General features: G+C 40.4%; 1 protein-coding gene across 1 annotated transcript in view; it reads right to left on the bottom strand.

Moving 5' to 3' along the window:
• The window catches only part of OPHN1 (oligophrenin 1), a 611,865-nt gene extending 595,478 nt beyond the window's left edge, over window positions 1-16,387 (bottom strand). Inside the window, exons 1-2 of the mRNA XM_060138347.1 lie at window positions 16,328-16,387; window positions 15,574-15,731 (exon numbers count right to left, since the gene is read on the bottom strand). Coding sequence (XP_059994330.1) covers window positions 15,574-15,727 — 154 coding nt within the window. The 5' untranslated portion in view covers window positions 15,728-15,731; window positions 16,328-16,387. The remainder of the gene's footprint in view (window positions 1-15,573; window positions 15,732-16,327) is intronic.
• Window positions 16,388-16,714: the final 327 nt, after the last annotated feature.

Below are 16,714 nucleotides of genomic sequence, written 5' to 3'. Positions count from 1 at the left end.
TATGTATGGCATCAGTTCAAATACATAACTCCATCTAAGAATGAAACTGGTTTTAAACAAGATGTGTATTAGCCCCAAAATTCACCATTCACGGATAACTTGGGCTAAATAATGTCTGTACCACCTATGAAACTTTCAGAATCAAAAACTGAGCAGCCTATTAAAATATGTCCCTATTTTTCTTCCTTGTTAACTAATTTACAATTTTTAGGTTTATTTTCCATCCTAAAGATGTAATTAAAAAGGCCCAGGGTCACACTCTCCCTCATCACAATATGAAGTTTCCCTAATTCCTTTTAACTACCTCCGTTGGCTTCAGAGAATTCTGCTTTTAAGCTTCTACCTTGGTCTAGAGAGTCTTCCCCACAGGAGCTCACAGAATAGCCCAAGACTGATGACGCCAGAAACTCTACCACAAGCTCTGGTGTATCGGTCCTGTTAGCTACCCACTCCTCTACTGCTATTCTCCAGCTTTCACACCTTTCCTAATGGCCACTTCCTGTGGAGATGCGTACTAATGGCTGTTCCCATTTCTCTACGGAAGGCCCCATATCTCTTCTTCATTAACTCTACTTTCTGAACTACCTGTTGCTCTGAACAGCACTTATATTCTCTTTCATCATTAAAGGAAATAAAATCAAAGTGGAACAGTGGAAATATTCAGAAAATCTAAGTCTTAGCTCTACTATTGACTAGTAGCATGAAAGCTCTTAAACTCTGTAAGTCTTAGTTTCCTCATCTATAAAATAGAGATAACACTTTTCTTCCCAGATTAAGTTATATAATGTATGTGAAAGTGCCTTGTATATTATAAAGTGCTCTGTAAATATTAGCTTATGCCCATATCTATATCTATGCCCACATCCAGGTAATTGGTCAACCTGAGTGAGATCACGTTCACAAATCCCAGCCTTGCTGTTGCCCAGCACAAACATTACCAAACCTAAATCCCAACTCAATTTGTATTACAGTTGTTTCTTCCTCATTCATAATTTCATTCTCTAAATTCCACATATCTAGGGGTAAGTGTTCTATTATAGAAGGTCTGTCTCTTGATCTTCTATTTCATCAAGTTCCTACTAGGCAAGGGCCAACGAGAAAAAGTACAGCAGTGACTTCAGATTTCCTGACCTTCCCCTACTCCATTCCTGCAGGTCTGTGAAATGCTTGGCTGCCTTCAGACCAACACTGGAGGTGCATTCTTGGCCAGAGGCAGTGAAGAGAAAACAATTCTTTTCTTTCACAAGCTGAAAGTGATTCTGAAAAAAATCACTGGCTCAGCAAAAAGAGATTGGTGAAGGGTAGAGACTGTTTTCGTAAGGCACAGTGACATTGCACAGAGCCCAAGAGTGGGACTGATTACTGGGTTCCCGTACTGACTCTGTGATTAACTGTCTCAGTGACCTTGGACAAGGAATACCCCCTCTTAGGTTTGCTTCCTCATCTGAAATATGGAAGAGTTAAACAAAATGTTCTCTTAAGTCCCTTAGAACTCTATGAGTCCATTCCCAGCAAGATACTGCCCATTAATCAAAAAGAAAAGGGAACAGTTAAACAGCATCTGCTTTTCACAAAGGAAACGCAAACAAAATGCCAAGAAAGCCCAGCTTTCCCTCCCCTTTAATTCTGCTGGTGCAGCCATACACTCCCTGGCTGAGCTGTTACCCAATTAGCACACTGGTACCCCTTCCAAAAACCCTGAAACACTGGGCTTGGATTCTAGAAGACAAATCACTCCAGATAAACCAAATATGGAAAGATATCAATATTTCCCATGTTAAGAAAAAGAGAAATTCAGCATGGTGATAATGGTAACAGAGACATTCTCTTCAGAACTCTCTTTCCAGTTTTTTTTTTCCTGCTTTAAGCAAAAGTTGTAAGGGGCAGCTATAAAACACCTCGCTGGCTTGTTACCCACCCTCCTCCCCCCACCTAATGAATTCAGGATGGATGAATTCAGGATTAGTCTCCATCTGTCAACTGCCACATGCATAATACATACTTTTCCAATCACAGGGAAAGGCTTTTCCACGAGAGCCTGGCGCTGGAGAGTTGGAAGCTGAAATGTGGCCCTCCTGCTTCTGGGGAAGTCCTTAATGAAAACCTCTTGCAAATAACTGCCTTGAAGTTCCTAATATGGTACTATAGTGCTGGGCCTACTGCTTGCCACTAGTGAGAAATTCCATGGTGCCTAGGGATAAAAATAATATGGAGGGAGGACTTTGTCACCCTTTAGTGACGCCACATATTTCCCAATATACACTATCCGCTACATGAAAAGCAGCTGCATCTGCCGTAAGAAGTCAACAGGTGAGCAGAGAAGAGCGTAGGCCTCTGGAACTGCCCAACCAGCTGGTGTAGGTTCTTGGAGCAGGAAACAAAGAGGACAGGTGGCACACCACCAAGATGTAATATACTGTCATTCTTCTGTGACAAAAATAAAACTTAACCAGGCCCTAATTAAAATGGGGCTAGATTGCTCAACACGGAAACCACCCGATCCCAGCCATGATAATGGAGGAAAGAGAATGAAAGGAAACTTTCCACTAGCACAGTTCTTCACTGCCAACTGGGTCACTTCAAACAAAAGAACCCCCAGCCCCAATAAAGAACATCCACACGGTTTTAATGCAAGGTACCTGCTTTAGAGTACAGTGCAGAAAGAGCCTTGGAATGGGAAACCAGAAAATCTGATTCTGGTCCCAATTCAGGCTCTAGCTCTAGATCCCTGGAAGAGTCAGTTCTCTCTCTTGGCTTCCTTTCCCTGGATATAAACTCAACAGAGTGGATGTGAAGCTTTCTAAACAAATTCCCAGTTCTGTTGTTCTATAAGGAAGAGCCAAAGGAAGGTATCAGTACATAAACCAAGCACCTCTGTTTCTCCAAGCACAATCATACCATAAAATTCACTTATTAAAGTGTACAATTAAGTGGTTTTTAGTATACTCACAGAGTTGTGCAACTAACATCACAATCTAATTTTAGAAAAATTTTACAACCCCAAAAAGAAATCCTTTGCCCATTACTAGTCACAACATGCCCTGATCCTCTCCCCCAGCCTTAGACAATCACTAACCTGACATACCTAGTTTGTTTAGTGTTTTTAGCATAATAAAGTAGTGGACTTTTTAAAATATCTGCATCTATTGATATAATAATGCTTTTTCCCTTATTCTAGTTATTTGGTATATTATACTATTACACTGACAGATTTTTAGATGTTAAACTAACTGCATTCCTGGAATAAATTCCACTTGGTTATGGTGTATAACTCTTTTTATATGTTGCTGGATTTGGTTTTGCTAGTATTTTGTTGAGGATTTTTGCATCTACATTCTTAAGGGAATTTGGTCAAGAGTTTACTTGTGATATCTTTGGTTTTGGTATGTGGCCTCAGAAAATGTGTTAAGAAGTGTCCTCTTCTAACTTTTGGAAGTTTGAGAAGGATGAGTATTAATTTTTCTTTAAAGGTTGGAAGAATTCACCAGTGAAGCCATCTAGGCCTGGGCTTTTCTTTGTGGGTAGTATTTTGATTACTAATTCAATGCCTTTATTTGTTATAGGTCTACACAGACTTTCCATTTATTGTGGAGTCAATTTTGGTAGTTTGTGTCTTCCTAGATATTTGTCAATTCCATCTAAATTATATAATTTATCAGCATACAGTTTTCATAGTATTCCCATTTATTCATTTTTTATTTTTGTAAGTTTGGTAGTAGTGTCTCCTCCTTCATTCATACTTTTAATATTTTGAGTCTTTTCTCTCTTGTCTTTGTCAGTCTAGCTAATGGTTTCTCAATGTTATTTTTAAAAACCAAATCTTGATTTTTTTTTAATTTTCTCTATTTTAAATAGAGAAAATAGATGTTCCTATTCTTTATTTCATTTAGTTCTACTCTAACTTTATCATTTTTTTCCTTCTATTTGCTTTGGGATTCATTTGTTCTTTTTCTAGTTTCTTAATGTGGATGGTCAGCTTATTGAATTATGATCTTCTTTTCTAACGTATGTGTTTAAAGCTATAAATTTTCCCCTAAGCACTGCTTTTGGTGCATCCCATCAGTTTTGGCATGTTGTGTTTTCATTTTTATTCATTCCAAAGTATTTTCTAATTTCCCTTGTGATTTCTTCTTTGACCCACTGGTTACTTAGGAGTGTGATATTTAATTTCCACATATTTATGAACTGCCTAAATATCCTTCTGCTATTGATTTGTAATTTCATCCCACTGTGGCTACAGAACATAATTTGTATAAATAAATATATTCAGGCAAGTTTTGTGGCCTATCAGAGGGTCTGTCTTGGAAAATGTTCCATGTGCACTTAAGAACTGTATTCTGCTGTTGTGTGGAGTGTTCCACAGATGTCTGTAGAACATCTACTTGGTTTATAGTGTTGCTCAATTCCTCTATTTACTCACTGAGCTCTGTCTAGTAGTTCTACCCATTATTGAATGTACAGTATTGAAGTCTCCAACTATTACTGTTACATTACCTATTTCTCCCTTCAATTCTGTCCACTTTTGCTTCATGTATTTTGGGGCACTGTTGTTAGGTGCATATGTTTATAACTTGATATCTTGCTGATGTATTGACAGTTTTACCATTATACAATGTTTTTGTTTGAATGTCATAAAAATTTTGTCTTAAAATATATTCTGATGTTTATATAGCCATCCTAAGTCTCTTTGGTTACTATTTGCCTGGTATATTTTTCTATCCTTTCACTTTCAACCTATTTGTGTCTCTGAACACAAAATGTGGCTCTTAAAAGACAGCATACATTTCAATCAATTAATCCATTTTTGATCAATTTATCCACTTTGCCAATCTCTGCCTTTCTACTGAAGTGTGTATTCCATTTACATTTACTATTACTGATAAGATAGGATTTATGTCTGCCATTTACTTTGTTTTCTAGCTGTCATCTTTTCCCTCTATTTTTCCATTGCTACCTTTTGTGTTAAATAGATATTGTCTAATGTACTATTTTGATTCTTGTGTTATTTCTTTCACTATATATTTTTTAGTTATTTTCTTAGTGGCTGACCTCAAGATTAAAATTACAATATGGCTCAGATTAATTTTAACTTAACTTAGAAAGCATACAGAAACATTGTTACCATATAATTGCTTCCTCCATATCCTTTGTACAGTATTGCATGCATATTTCATTTTTATATATCATAAGATCAACAGTTTTATAACTATTATACAACACAGCTGTCATTTAAACCAAATAGAGAAGAAATGAGTTACTAAAAAACAGACAGTTATAGTGTCTTTCATATATACCTATGTAGTTACATTTACTGGTGCAGATTTAAATTACCATACATCATTCTTTCATTTCATCCTGAAGGACTCTCATTAGTATTTCCTGTAAGGCAGTTCTGCTAGTGACCAATTCTCAGTGTTTTTTTGTTTTTGTTTTTTGCTTGTTTATTAATTAATTTATTTATTTTTGCTGTGTTGGGTTTTCATTTCTGTGCGAGGGCTTTCTCTAGTTGTGGCAAACGGGGGCCACTCTTCATCGCGGTGTGCGGGCCTCTCACTATAGCGGCCTCTCTTGTTGCAGAGCACAGGCTCCAGATGCGCAGGCTCAGTAGTTGTGGCTCACGGGCCTGGTTGCCTCGTGGCATGTGGGATCCTCCCAGACCAGGGCTCGAACCCGTGTCCCCTGCATTAGCAAGCAGATTCTCAACCACTGCGCCACCAGGGAAGCCCCAATTCTCAGTTTTGTTTTGTTTTGTTTTGTTTTGTTTTAATTCTGAGAATGTCTTAATTCTCCCTTTTTTAAAAAATATTTATTTATTTACTTATTTGGCTGCGCCAGGTCTTAGTTGCGGCATGCGGGATCTTCAGTTGCAGCGTGTGGAATCTTTAGTTGCAGCATGCAGGCTCTTAGCTGTGGGCATGCGGGATCTAGTTCCCTGACCAGGGATCGAACCCAGGCCCCCTGCATTGGGAGCATGGAGTCTTAACCGCTGAACCACCAGGGAAGCCCCTCCCTTGTTTTAAAAGAATAGTTTTGATGAATAAAGAATTCTTGATTGACATTATTTTTCTTTCAGCACTTTGAATATGTCAGTCCACTGCCTTCCAGTCTCCATGGTTTCTGATGGGAAATCAGCTCTTAATTCTATTGAGGGTTCTGTTCACCTGATGAATTGTTTTTCTCTTCCTTCTTTCAAGATTCTCTCTTTGTCTTTGGTTTTCATCAGTTTGACTATAATGTATCTAGGTATGGATCTTCTTCAGTTTATCCTACTTGGAGTTTTTTGAGCTTCTTGGATCTGGAGATTAGTGTTGCACATCAAATTGGGGGAGTTTTGACCATTATTTCTTCAAATATTCTATCTGCTTTTTTCTATCTTTCTTCTCCTTCTGGGACTCTCATTACGCACATGTTGATACACTTGATGGTGTCACACAATTTCTGGGACTCTGTTCATTTTTTTCTTTCTTTTGCTTAGATTGGATAATCCCAGACTGGATTATCTTCAAGTTCTATGACTCTTCTGCTAGCTCAAAACTGCTGTTGAACCTCTCTAATGGATTTTTCATTTTAGTTATTTTACTTTTCAACTCTAGAATTTCTATCTGGCTCTTCTTTATAATTTTTATCTCTTTATATGGTCTCTTTGGTGAAACATTGTTCTCAGGCTTTCCTTGTCTCTTTGGTGAAATATTGTTCTCAGGCTTTCCTTTAAATCTTTAGACATGGTTTCCTTTAGTTCTTTGAATATATTTATATTAGCTGATTTAATTTTTTGTCTAAATTCCAACATTTCGGCTCCATCAGGGACAGTTTCTACTGACAGCTTTTTTCTTGTGTATGAACCATACTTTTCTGTTTCTTTGCATATCTAATCATTTTTTGTAGAAAATGGGACATTTTAGACAATGTAATGTGGTACTTCTGGAAATCAGATTCCCCCAGGTTCTGTTGTTATTGTTGTTTTTGTCATTGTTTTTGTTGCTGTTTGTTTGTTTATCATATTTCTTGGACAAATTCTGTAATGTCTGTATTCCTTGTAGTGTGTGGCCCCTAAAGTCTCTGCTTGGTTAGTTTAGTAGCCAGCTGGTAACTGTTCAGAGATCTCCTTAAATGTCTTGAACCATTAAGTCTTCCACTTTTTTCTGAGGGGTTCTGTGTGCATGCTGGGTCATTTCTTCAACACTCAGCCAAGCAGTTTATAACTCTGCCTCAAGTTCAGCCATAGGAGAGAAATTGGGGCCCTCTCAGGTATTTTCTAGGCACATGCACAGCCCTGGGCATGCACATGGCCTTCTAGATCTGCTGGAATATGTCAGAGCTTTTCAAAGCCCCCAGTAGACATCTCATTCCCCTTTTATGTTTTTGGCCAGGATTTTGCTTGCCCTGACTGGTGTCAGTTAGTCTAAGTCACCTGTGATGTTAAACACCTTGGGGTTAGAACTTTTCCCACTGAGCTAACTCTAAATCAGATGAAGTAATGAGAAGCTGTGTGAATAGGGCTTTTCTAGGTAGCTTTGAGACAGGTTAGATAGTGACAAGACTATAGGTCTGTGAGTCTTTGAGGAACTACAAACCCATTCTTCTCCCTCAGATGCTAAAGGCTACTGGTTTCCACAGCTACTATGGTTATGGGGCTGTAGGTTTTCAAGGCTTCCACAAAGCTCTGGAGAAGGGAATGGGAGGCAGGGTAAGTTAAAATGCCACAAAACTTGCTGTTACAAAGGTTCAACATGTTTCCATCAATAAACATTCTTCAGATTGTTGCAAGCCTTTTGGTTAATTTACAGAGTTCTGAGAAAGTTGATTTTGACAATTTTTGCCAGTGTCCTTTTTGCTTTTATGGAGGAGCTGATTTTATGAGGTCTTTAATTTACCATTCGCTCCAAGTACTATCCTAAAGAAATCTTGCCCCAGTGTGGCTGAGAATTTGCCCACAATGAACACATTCCTGTGGAAGCAGAAGTTGAAAAAAGCACCAGGAAAATTCTTTTTAAAAGGTAAGCAAAAAGTTGCCAGTTGTTGCCTCTAGTGTGAAGAACTGGGGAACTGGGACACAAGAGGAGGACCTTTTGAATTTTGTACCATGTTCATGCGTTACTTACTCAAAAAACATTTTTAATATACTTATAAAATAAGAAGGAGGGGAGTTCCCTGGTGGCCTAGTGGTTAGATTCTGGGCTTTCACTGCTATGGCCCGGGTTCAGTCCCTGGTTGGGGAACTGAGATCCCACAAGCCGCACAGCACAGCCAAAGACCCCAGGAGATATACTACACCCTATTTCTGACAAACTCTCCATTCGCTTAAAGAATCTTGCTCATTATCAGGGCCATTAACTACCACAGTAGTAAAACAGATAGCTTTGATTTAGGAACTCTTCCTTCTCAGTTTTTTTTTTCCTATGGACAGTTGCATCTCCACAGTCTAGCTCATTTTTTCCCCCGACAAAGACCCACTTTATAACATGTGATAGAATATATACCATATCCTGAACTTCTTCATAGCTCTTCTCACAACTGTAATTCAATTATTTAAGTGAGTAATCAGATGTTTAAAGTACGCTCCAAGAGGGCAGAGCCCATATAAGCCTTATTCGCCATTATATCTCCAGTTGTCCAGTTGTCTGACACATAGTGGGTGCTTCGTAAATCCTTGTTGAATTAAAATTAATTATTTTTACAACATGTAAGGCTTTAGCACTTGATACAAGCCCAATAACGTATCATGAGGGCCCTCCACCCCACTAGAAAAAAAATCAGCTCAAGATTTCCAGGATACTCTCCTGGAAAAGCATGTATCTTTCCAGATCATCGTGGGCTTTTAGGAAACTTCTATAGTTACTGATTAGAGAAGCAGGTGCCAGATTAAACAGAAGTTTTGGGTTATGCTTTTAAAAAATGATGCTATAAAAATGAAGCTGAAAAGTAATTTTCCTTCATAACTCTTAACTCTGAAAAACTTTTCTTAATAAGATCAAGCCATAATTTTCCCTACCCTACCCCTATACCATTCACCATCCATAAAAAAAAAAGAAAAAACCTACCAGCTTCTTGTAAGTGGTCACACTGAAAGGCTGGCTTGGTTCACTTTTCCACCCTAGTCCCCACAGCACTCCAGTCCAGCTACTCTGGAATCTGGTCTTCTGAGGACCTTCTATGAATATGGTAATATTGCCTCCACCAAATTCCATTTGACACTGCTTCATATCTACTAACAGCAGTACCCTACGACATACTCATTACATTGATCTGAGCGACTCTACAGAATATCTAAAATACAGTCTTCCCTCATTATGTGTGGGGAATTGGTTCCAGGACCCCTGTGGATACCAAAATCCACAAATATTCAAGTCCCTTATATAAAATGGTGTAGTATTTGCATATAACCTACCCACATCCTCCTATTACTTATAATACCTAATATAATGTAAATGCTATGTAAACAGTTGCTAGCATGTGGTAAATCAAGTTTTGCTTTGGGAACTTTCTGGAATTTTCGATCCCCCATTGGTTAAATCTAGAGATGCAGAACCTGCAGATACAGAGAGTCGATTGCAACTCCATGTCCTCCAAGTCACTGATTAACTATCACCAGGATAATGACAGGATATCTGCTGACTGAGAATGTATATTACATCACCAACTCCTCCCTGCACACCATAGCACTACACTCAGTCCAAAGGGATTAAAAGCTTTGGTCTCCCTCACTATAGAGCTATTCAGGACAGAACTGAAGGACACCAGGTTGGCACCTCTCAAGAAGCATTCACCAAGCAGATAATCAAATAGGCTAGCATGATTCAAGTCATCTACTCACACTGGACATATCAGTTGGATTTTCCCTTCGCCCACTCTCCCAGAGTAACGATGAACTGGCTCCAAAGTTTACGATGGAATCAATTTAGGTTGCTTGACTATTTGTGCAAGACAGTGGCAGCCCAGAAAACTGAATGAGAAAGCCAGGAGGAACCCTAAAGCTCACTGACCAAACTTCTAATTTTAGAAATGGGAAAACTTAGGTTTGCAAAACTAAAGACTTACTCAGAGTCATACAGCTAGGAAGTGGCACAGTTGGAACTAGTACCCAGGTTCCCTGCGTGCAAAGCTAGAAATGGCTCCACTAAGTATATTCAATATCAAATTTGCCTCAAAGACCCATCCTTTCAGAAAAGCAATTACTTACCGAATAGATTCCCCAGTTGCCAAAGCAAGAGCTGAAAAGGTACCCTAAAAAGTATCCTTAACGTAAACATCTAAAACTCTTGTCTTTAAAAGTACAGAATGTAAGAAAGTGACATTTTTGCATTCTTTTAAGATATAAGCTTTCATTAGTCCAAGACAGCCTGTGTATTTGTGGTTGTGCATGTGTATGTGTGGGCTTAATGATAAAATTCCTTTTTTCTGACATCTGTTTTATACATATAAACATACATACATATAAAGCATGTTATCCTTGGTTTTTGAAAGGCTATTTTAAAATTTTGTTTAAATTTTTATATTTAATTAATACTGTCAACATACTAATATAATGGCAAAAATTTATGTAGGTATAAATTAAGATCCTATAATGAGGTTACTCATTCCTTTCCCAAATGGTTAAACTACAATATGCAGGAAAAAAATCATGGAATGTTAGATCTGAAAGTGGGCTTATAGATCCCCTACCCACCCTCACCTTTGGGCCCCTCACCAAGGGCCCCAGCAAATGACTTACCAAGGTCACAGACCCCATTAGTAGCAGAACCATCACCATACCCATCATGTCTAGGTTTTTTTTCCCACTACACCATCATTCTGCCTCTGTTCATTTGCAGCATCTAGTGTGTTTCCCCAGAGAAATCTCTGTCTGGAGACTATCACCTTCCATTTTCCTAGCCCATTAGAATCCAAGACTCCTAGACTGTTAGAAGTAGATCATCTAGCTCAGGAGTTGCAACCTGATTGAATCCAGGCTGTAAACATATTTCATTTAGCTATCACATTTTTAAAGAAAGCGAAGGCTTTTTTACAGGGATGAGGCTGCTGTATTTTACCCCAATCACTCCAGCCCTATTAACCCACTTCCAATAGCTTCATGCTTTTCTGTTTTCTCCTTGGCCACTGACAGCATTTGGGCCTGCAAACCCTGAATGCAGAACAGGCATAAGTAGCAGCACACCAAAGTAAAATTAGTTGATGGAAAATGTGAAATATGGCATTATGTTTTAGCAATAACTATATTCACTGCCTTACCAATAAAAAAATCCATTTAGGTTAACTACTCGTATCAGAGGTCTGCAAACTACAACCAATGAATCAAACCCAGCCCACGGCCATTTCTGTATGCCACCGCCCCAGGTGAGCTGAGAATGGTTTTTATATTTATAAACAGTTGAAAAATTCAAAGGAAGAACACTATTTTTGTGACGTGAAAATTATGTGAAATTCACTTTTCAATGTCAATAAATAAAGTTTTATTAGAACACAGCCACTCTCATTTCATGTACATATTACCTATGGCTGCTTTCTCACAACAATGGCAGTTAAATAATTGCCACAGAGACTGAATGGCCCTCAAAGCCTAAAATATTGCCCTTTACAGAAGAGGTCTGCTGACCCCTGAGCTATATCAAAGAAAATTTAAAGTTCCTAATAAACTGCGAAAAAGTCACAAATATTTGTTTAGAATTGGAACATCTTACACATCACTCTCAGATGAATCTTCCTAAAACACAGCTCAGACCATGTCTCTCTCCTACCAAAAATGTTTTTAATACTCCCTGCCTATAAAGAAAAGTCTGAAGTACTTAACAGGTCCTGCACAGTCAAGACCTCAAACTTCCATTCCAACCTTATCTCCCAAACTTCTCTTCCTGCACCATATATTCCAGATGACTTGAATTATTTGCTATCCTTTTACATTCTCTATGTCATTCCTACTACATTAAATGCCCTGTCCTGAATACAGTGCAATGCAGTAAAATAAGCAGGGCTTTTAGAGTAAGGTCTGAGCTCTAATTCACTCTTGCCCTTATCAGTTGAGAAAGTTACTTAATGCCTCTGAACTTCAGTTTTTTCATATATAAAGTGGGAATAATAATCCTTGCCTCATAAGGCTCTTACAAGATTTTAATTCCTGGCATATAGGAACAACTAAACAAGTGATAAGTGTTATTAATTCTGTCCAATTACAATGCTACTTCCTCCTTTGCTTTTCCTTGTCCTTCCACAGGGAAATGACCTCTCCCTCTAATGTCGCATACCATGGGGTCCACCTGTCTCACTCTATGGCTCTGATCCATATCTACTCCCTTATATGATGGTGATCTCTACATATATCTTACCTCCCCTACTAGTCTGGGACCTCCTTGAGGGCAGGATCCCATCTGTGACTTACTCTGTCACATCTGTGACAGCCCTGAGAACAATGGCTTGAATTTAGTATGTGCACGAGTATTTACGGAATGAATGATATGTGTTCTAAGCAGAGGCTATATCACTTGTTCTAAATAATACCTAGCCTAAGTGCGTAGAAAATATTCAAACAACACTAGGGACCAAAGCTGCCTATATAAAAACAAAGAACAAACAGAAAAGTGTGCAGTATATTCACCTTTAAGAGTGCCAGTGTTTTTATTTTTCACTGGCTTAAGTTATAATCACCATTTTGTACTCCAACAATTATGAATAGATCACATTTAAGGGGGGGAGGGAATGAATCACTTTCCCAAGGAAGACATATTGAACATTCATAACATCAATTACCTCTAAGCACAAATCTATCTAAGAAAATGTGAATATCCAAACAGGACCTATATTTATAAATTAATCATCATACACAGTTGTGACTAAAACCTTATCTAGAGCTCTGTACAAAATCAGACACAAGCACGAAATCAAGTTCCAACTAGCTTAACAACTTTAACAAAAACTGAAGCTGGTTTTTGTGGCATGATGCACTAGGTTTCACTGGTTCCTAGAAACACTAGGCAGTTGATTTGACGGTCAATTTAATAAGTTAAATAAAAAGGTGCCAATAATTCTTCTTTACTTTTAATGCCAGACTCCAAATGACAAAATGAATCCACACACATGTATACAAAATTAATTGCTGAGACACACCAATGTAGGGAATGACATTTTCCAACAAGATGACAGCAAAAAATATGTTTCCAATTACTTCTGCTTATGTATTTTCCTTTAGAAATCTACCGAAAAGTACACATTCACCAGCAGATATATTATTAACCTGAAGATGTATTATCAACAACTTACAATATTTAGCCGTTTCCATTTACAAAATACTTTCATAATCCATTAACTCCTTTGAGCCTCAAAGCAACTCTGTGAGGTGCGTATAATTACCCCCATTTTATATATGAAGTAAATGATTTGTGCCTTCTTATCCCAAAATGATGAAGCCAAGATTGTAGCCCAGGTCTTCTAAATCCACTTCCAGTGTTCTCTCTTCCTTTTTCCTCCACACAAAGCAAGAGTATACCTTTGTTTTGCATCTACCTCACTCTCAAAAAGTCGCCCAGCTAGCCCAGTGTGAGGAAACAGAGTGGGAGTATAAACATTACTGTGGTCAAGACAGTGGGAAACATCCCACCTTTGCCTCTAGCTAATCACATTTTTAGAATCATGCAACTTAAAGGAAAGAAATGGAGTGTGGGTTAGCTGCTGGGTTTTATTTCCTAACTGTCCTATTTTTGGCTTTCTATATATACTCAGAAAGGCAAAACCACCATAAATATCAAGAAGCCCCCTGAACCAAAATAACTCTTGGATCTTTTGCCCATATGCAAAGGTTTAAGCCTGCATAATTGTTGACTCTTACCACATTTAATCTCAGAAAAGGAAAGAATAAAAACCGCAACTTGCCCCTCACTTAGAAAACTTTTGCCCTTCCTCAAACATTTTACTGAACTGTTTATTTTCTCTTAAGAATTTTAATCTCTCTGATACTCCTCAGCTGATCATTTTTTAGCACAAACACTTTCAGCTTACCCTAAACTTCACAAAGCCAGTCCCTTCCAGGGGCTTAGATGAGCTTCATTTGACTATGAATACTGCACCAAGCAGTTTACTGAAACAAGTAAATAAAAAGAAAATCCAAACATTCCCCCTTTCCTTTCAGGAACCCCTACCTTTCTAAGTACTTTTGTGGCACAACCTGCATATCTTTAACCTCTCAATGAACTCTATTAAGTGGCAACACACCCTAAAGCCTGGCCTAAAGTTTCTAAGGATCAGCATTTCAAATACCCCATCTTTAAGGTGCTGCCAAGAGTTAACTCTTGTTCAGACTGCAATAGGACAAACCATTATATGATCGAATTCAGTCAAACAACCAGCAGGAACTTGGAAAACTTCTATTCTGACCAAAGTGGGCAGACAACATATGCAGGGAAAGCACAGACTCCAAGGGGCAAATCAGGAGAGCTGCACAACAAATACCCCTGCGCTGTGGCTCCCAAGCCTTTCTCCCTGCTCTTGGTTGGCTGCATTTGCCTTAAGGTCCCCACGCTGGACCAGACACAGTATTTGTGGGATAAATCCACTCAGAAAAAAGTTATAGGCATACAGAATATATTTGCCAGTGACTTTGACTTTATTTTTCATAAACATCTTTCAACCAAGAAGAGAAAAAATGAATTATATAAACCCATTCACTAACCTCCATTCTTCTGGGTATATTCTTTGGCACAATGGATTGGTTTGCCTGCACTCTTGTTGGGGATGTTTATTATTCTTTCTCCTACTCCAAGCCTTCTGCCAACTAGCAGAAATAAAAACTCCATACACAGTGGGGAAGCAGGGGAGGGTCCCACAGCTGTTAACCGTGACCACTGGGAAAGCCAAGCTAGGTGAGGTTCCTTCAGCCAGATAACTCCCAACCTGAGCTCTCTACTATGCTCCCAGGGGGCCGGGTTCCTCCTGCCAGGGACTAGGCAGGTCTTTGTTCCACCCTCGAGGAGAATTCAGTGGCATGTGAGGTCATTTAATAATTCTGAACTTACACAGACCTTGACCAAAACCATAACTCAGTAACTTAAAGAAAGAAATCACTGGGGCAAAGGTGCTTTCCTTAGAAAATAACTTGCCATCTGAAATTTTTTTATTACTGCCCCCATACTTACCTATAGCAACCAGAGGCCAGGCAGGAACAAAACCCTGACTCAAGCTGCTGGCCTGAATTCCCAATTCTCTAGGAGGTCCTAGGGCAGTTCCTCAGTCAGCTTGGATGTCCCTTTGCCTCATACATGGGTAGAAACATGTCCGACAGAACAAGCAGACTGTCCCTTCGGAACAACAGTCTGACAAGAAAGGATAGTTGCAGAACAAGACGGTCCCTGGGACAGCTACAGATCCTGTCTTATAAAGCCAAGGACACTAAAGGGAAAAGCCCCAATTCTAGTTGCAGCCACCACCTTCCACTTCTACTGACCCCACTCCAAAGTGTCCGGAAACCCATTCGCCTCAGACACCTGGGCTGAGAATCACCCTAAATCCCCACTTTCCCCGTGGTGTGGAAGAGCTCAAAGGCCAGAGCCACTGGCTCGAGGAAACTGCTCATCGAAGCCTTCCACTTACTTCTCATTGCGCTGATAAGCGCGTTGCCGTCTTTGATCACGTCTTTGATGAATTTATTGGTCCTCTCCAGTTCCTGCTCATAACACTTGAGCCTCTCGCGGAAATCAGGGCTGTCCAGGTAGCAGTCGCTGAACTCCAGCGGGGGGTGCCCCATAGTTCTGATGGCGGGGATTGGAAGGAGAGAGGAAAGACACAAAGACCAAGAGCATCAGTGGCACAGTACAGGGAGAAGATGAGGTGCGCAGAGTACAGGACCCGCTCAGGAAGCTGTAGCCTCCCTCCCTTTGGAGGACAGGTACCTGTTCAGATGAGATTCCTGGGGACAGCTGGCTTGTCTGTACCGGAAACGGGCGGCCTGGCGATTGCTTCAGGTGACTGGGAGAGCTAACTAACGCAGTCGGATCCCGGCGGGGTGCTCCCTAGCAAGCAGCTGGCCCCCTAGTCATCGCCCCCCTGACAGGCGACAGAAACTGCAGCTCAGCTCTCCTCCGGAGACCGGCCGGATCCTTCCTGAGCAATTGTAAACGTGACACTTCAGCCCGCCCAGGGTGTGGGCGGGGGTGAGCGCCGGGGGTGGGAGGTGCCTCTCCTTGCTCCCAGCGGCGGAGCCAGCTGAAGATTTCCTTTGCCGAACTCCGCGGGCAACCCTAATTGCACTGTCCCCTCCCCCTTCTTAAAGCCAGCGCCTCCGCCCTGCCCCGGTGAAGCCCTCGTACCGAGCCTGGGGACTTGGGTTCCTTCAGCTGTATCTTACTTGCACCCTAGGGTCTCGTTACCAGAGTCCTCCGTCTCCCAAAATTCTTCCTGGGCCAAGGGAGCCGGCCTGCTGTCCTGTTAAGCTCCGGAAGGGTTAAGACGGGGCGGCAATGAAACGTAGCCTTCCTCCAAAGACGCCCAAGCGGGAAGAGGAGGGCAACAGCGCGACGCACAATAGCTGCAGTAGCCCGACGCTTCCCTACGGAAACTGGGGAGCAGTCAGCGCCCTAGACTCCAGCTGGAAAGCGTGGCGGCCTGGGAGATGTAGTCTTTCCGTTTCACGCCCGGTGACTCCTCCCTGCGATCTCCTCACCACCCCGCCAGGGCGGTGGCTCTCGCCGAAAGGCATTCCCAGCCCTCCCCAGCTAATAGCTGTCCCGGCCCA

The sequence above is a fragment of the Lagenorhynchus albirostris genome, chromosome X (genome assembly GCF_949774975.1).
Source record: "Lagenorhynchus albirostris chromosome X, mLagAlb1.1, whole genome shotgun sequence".
Classification (NCBI taxonomy): Eukaryota; Metazoa; Chordata; class Mammalia; order Artiodactyla; family Delphinidae; genus Lagenorhynchus; species Lagenorhynchus albirostris.
This window is presented reverse-complemented; position numbering and strand designations above follow the sequence as displayed.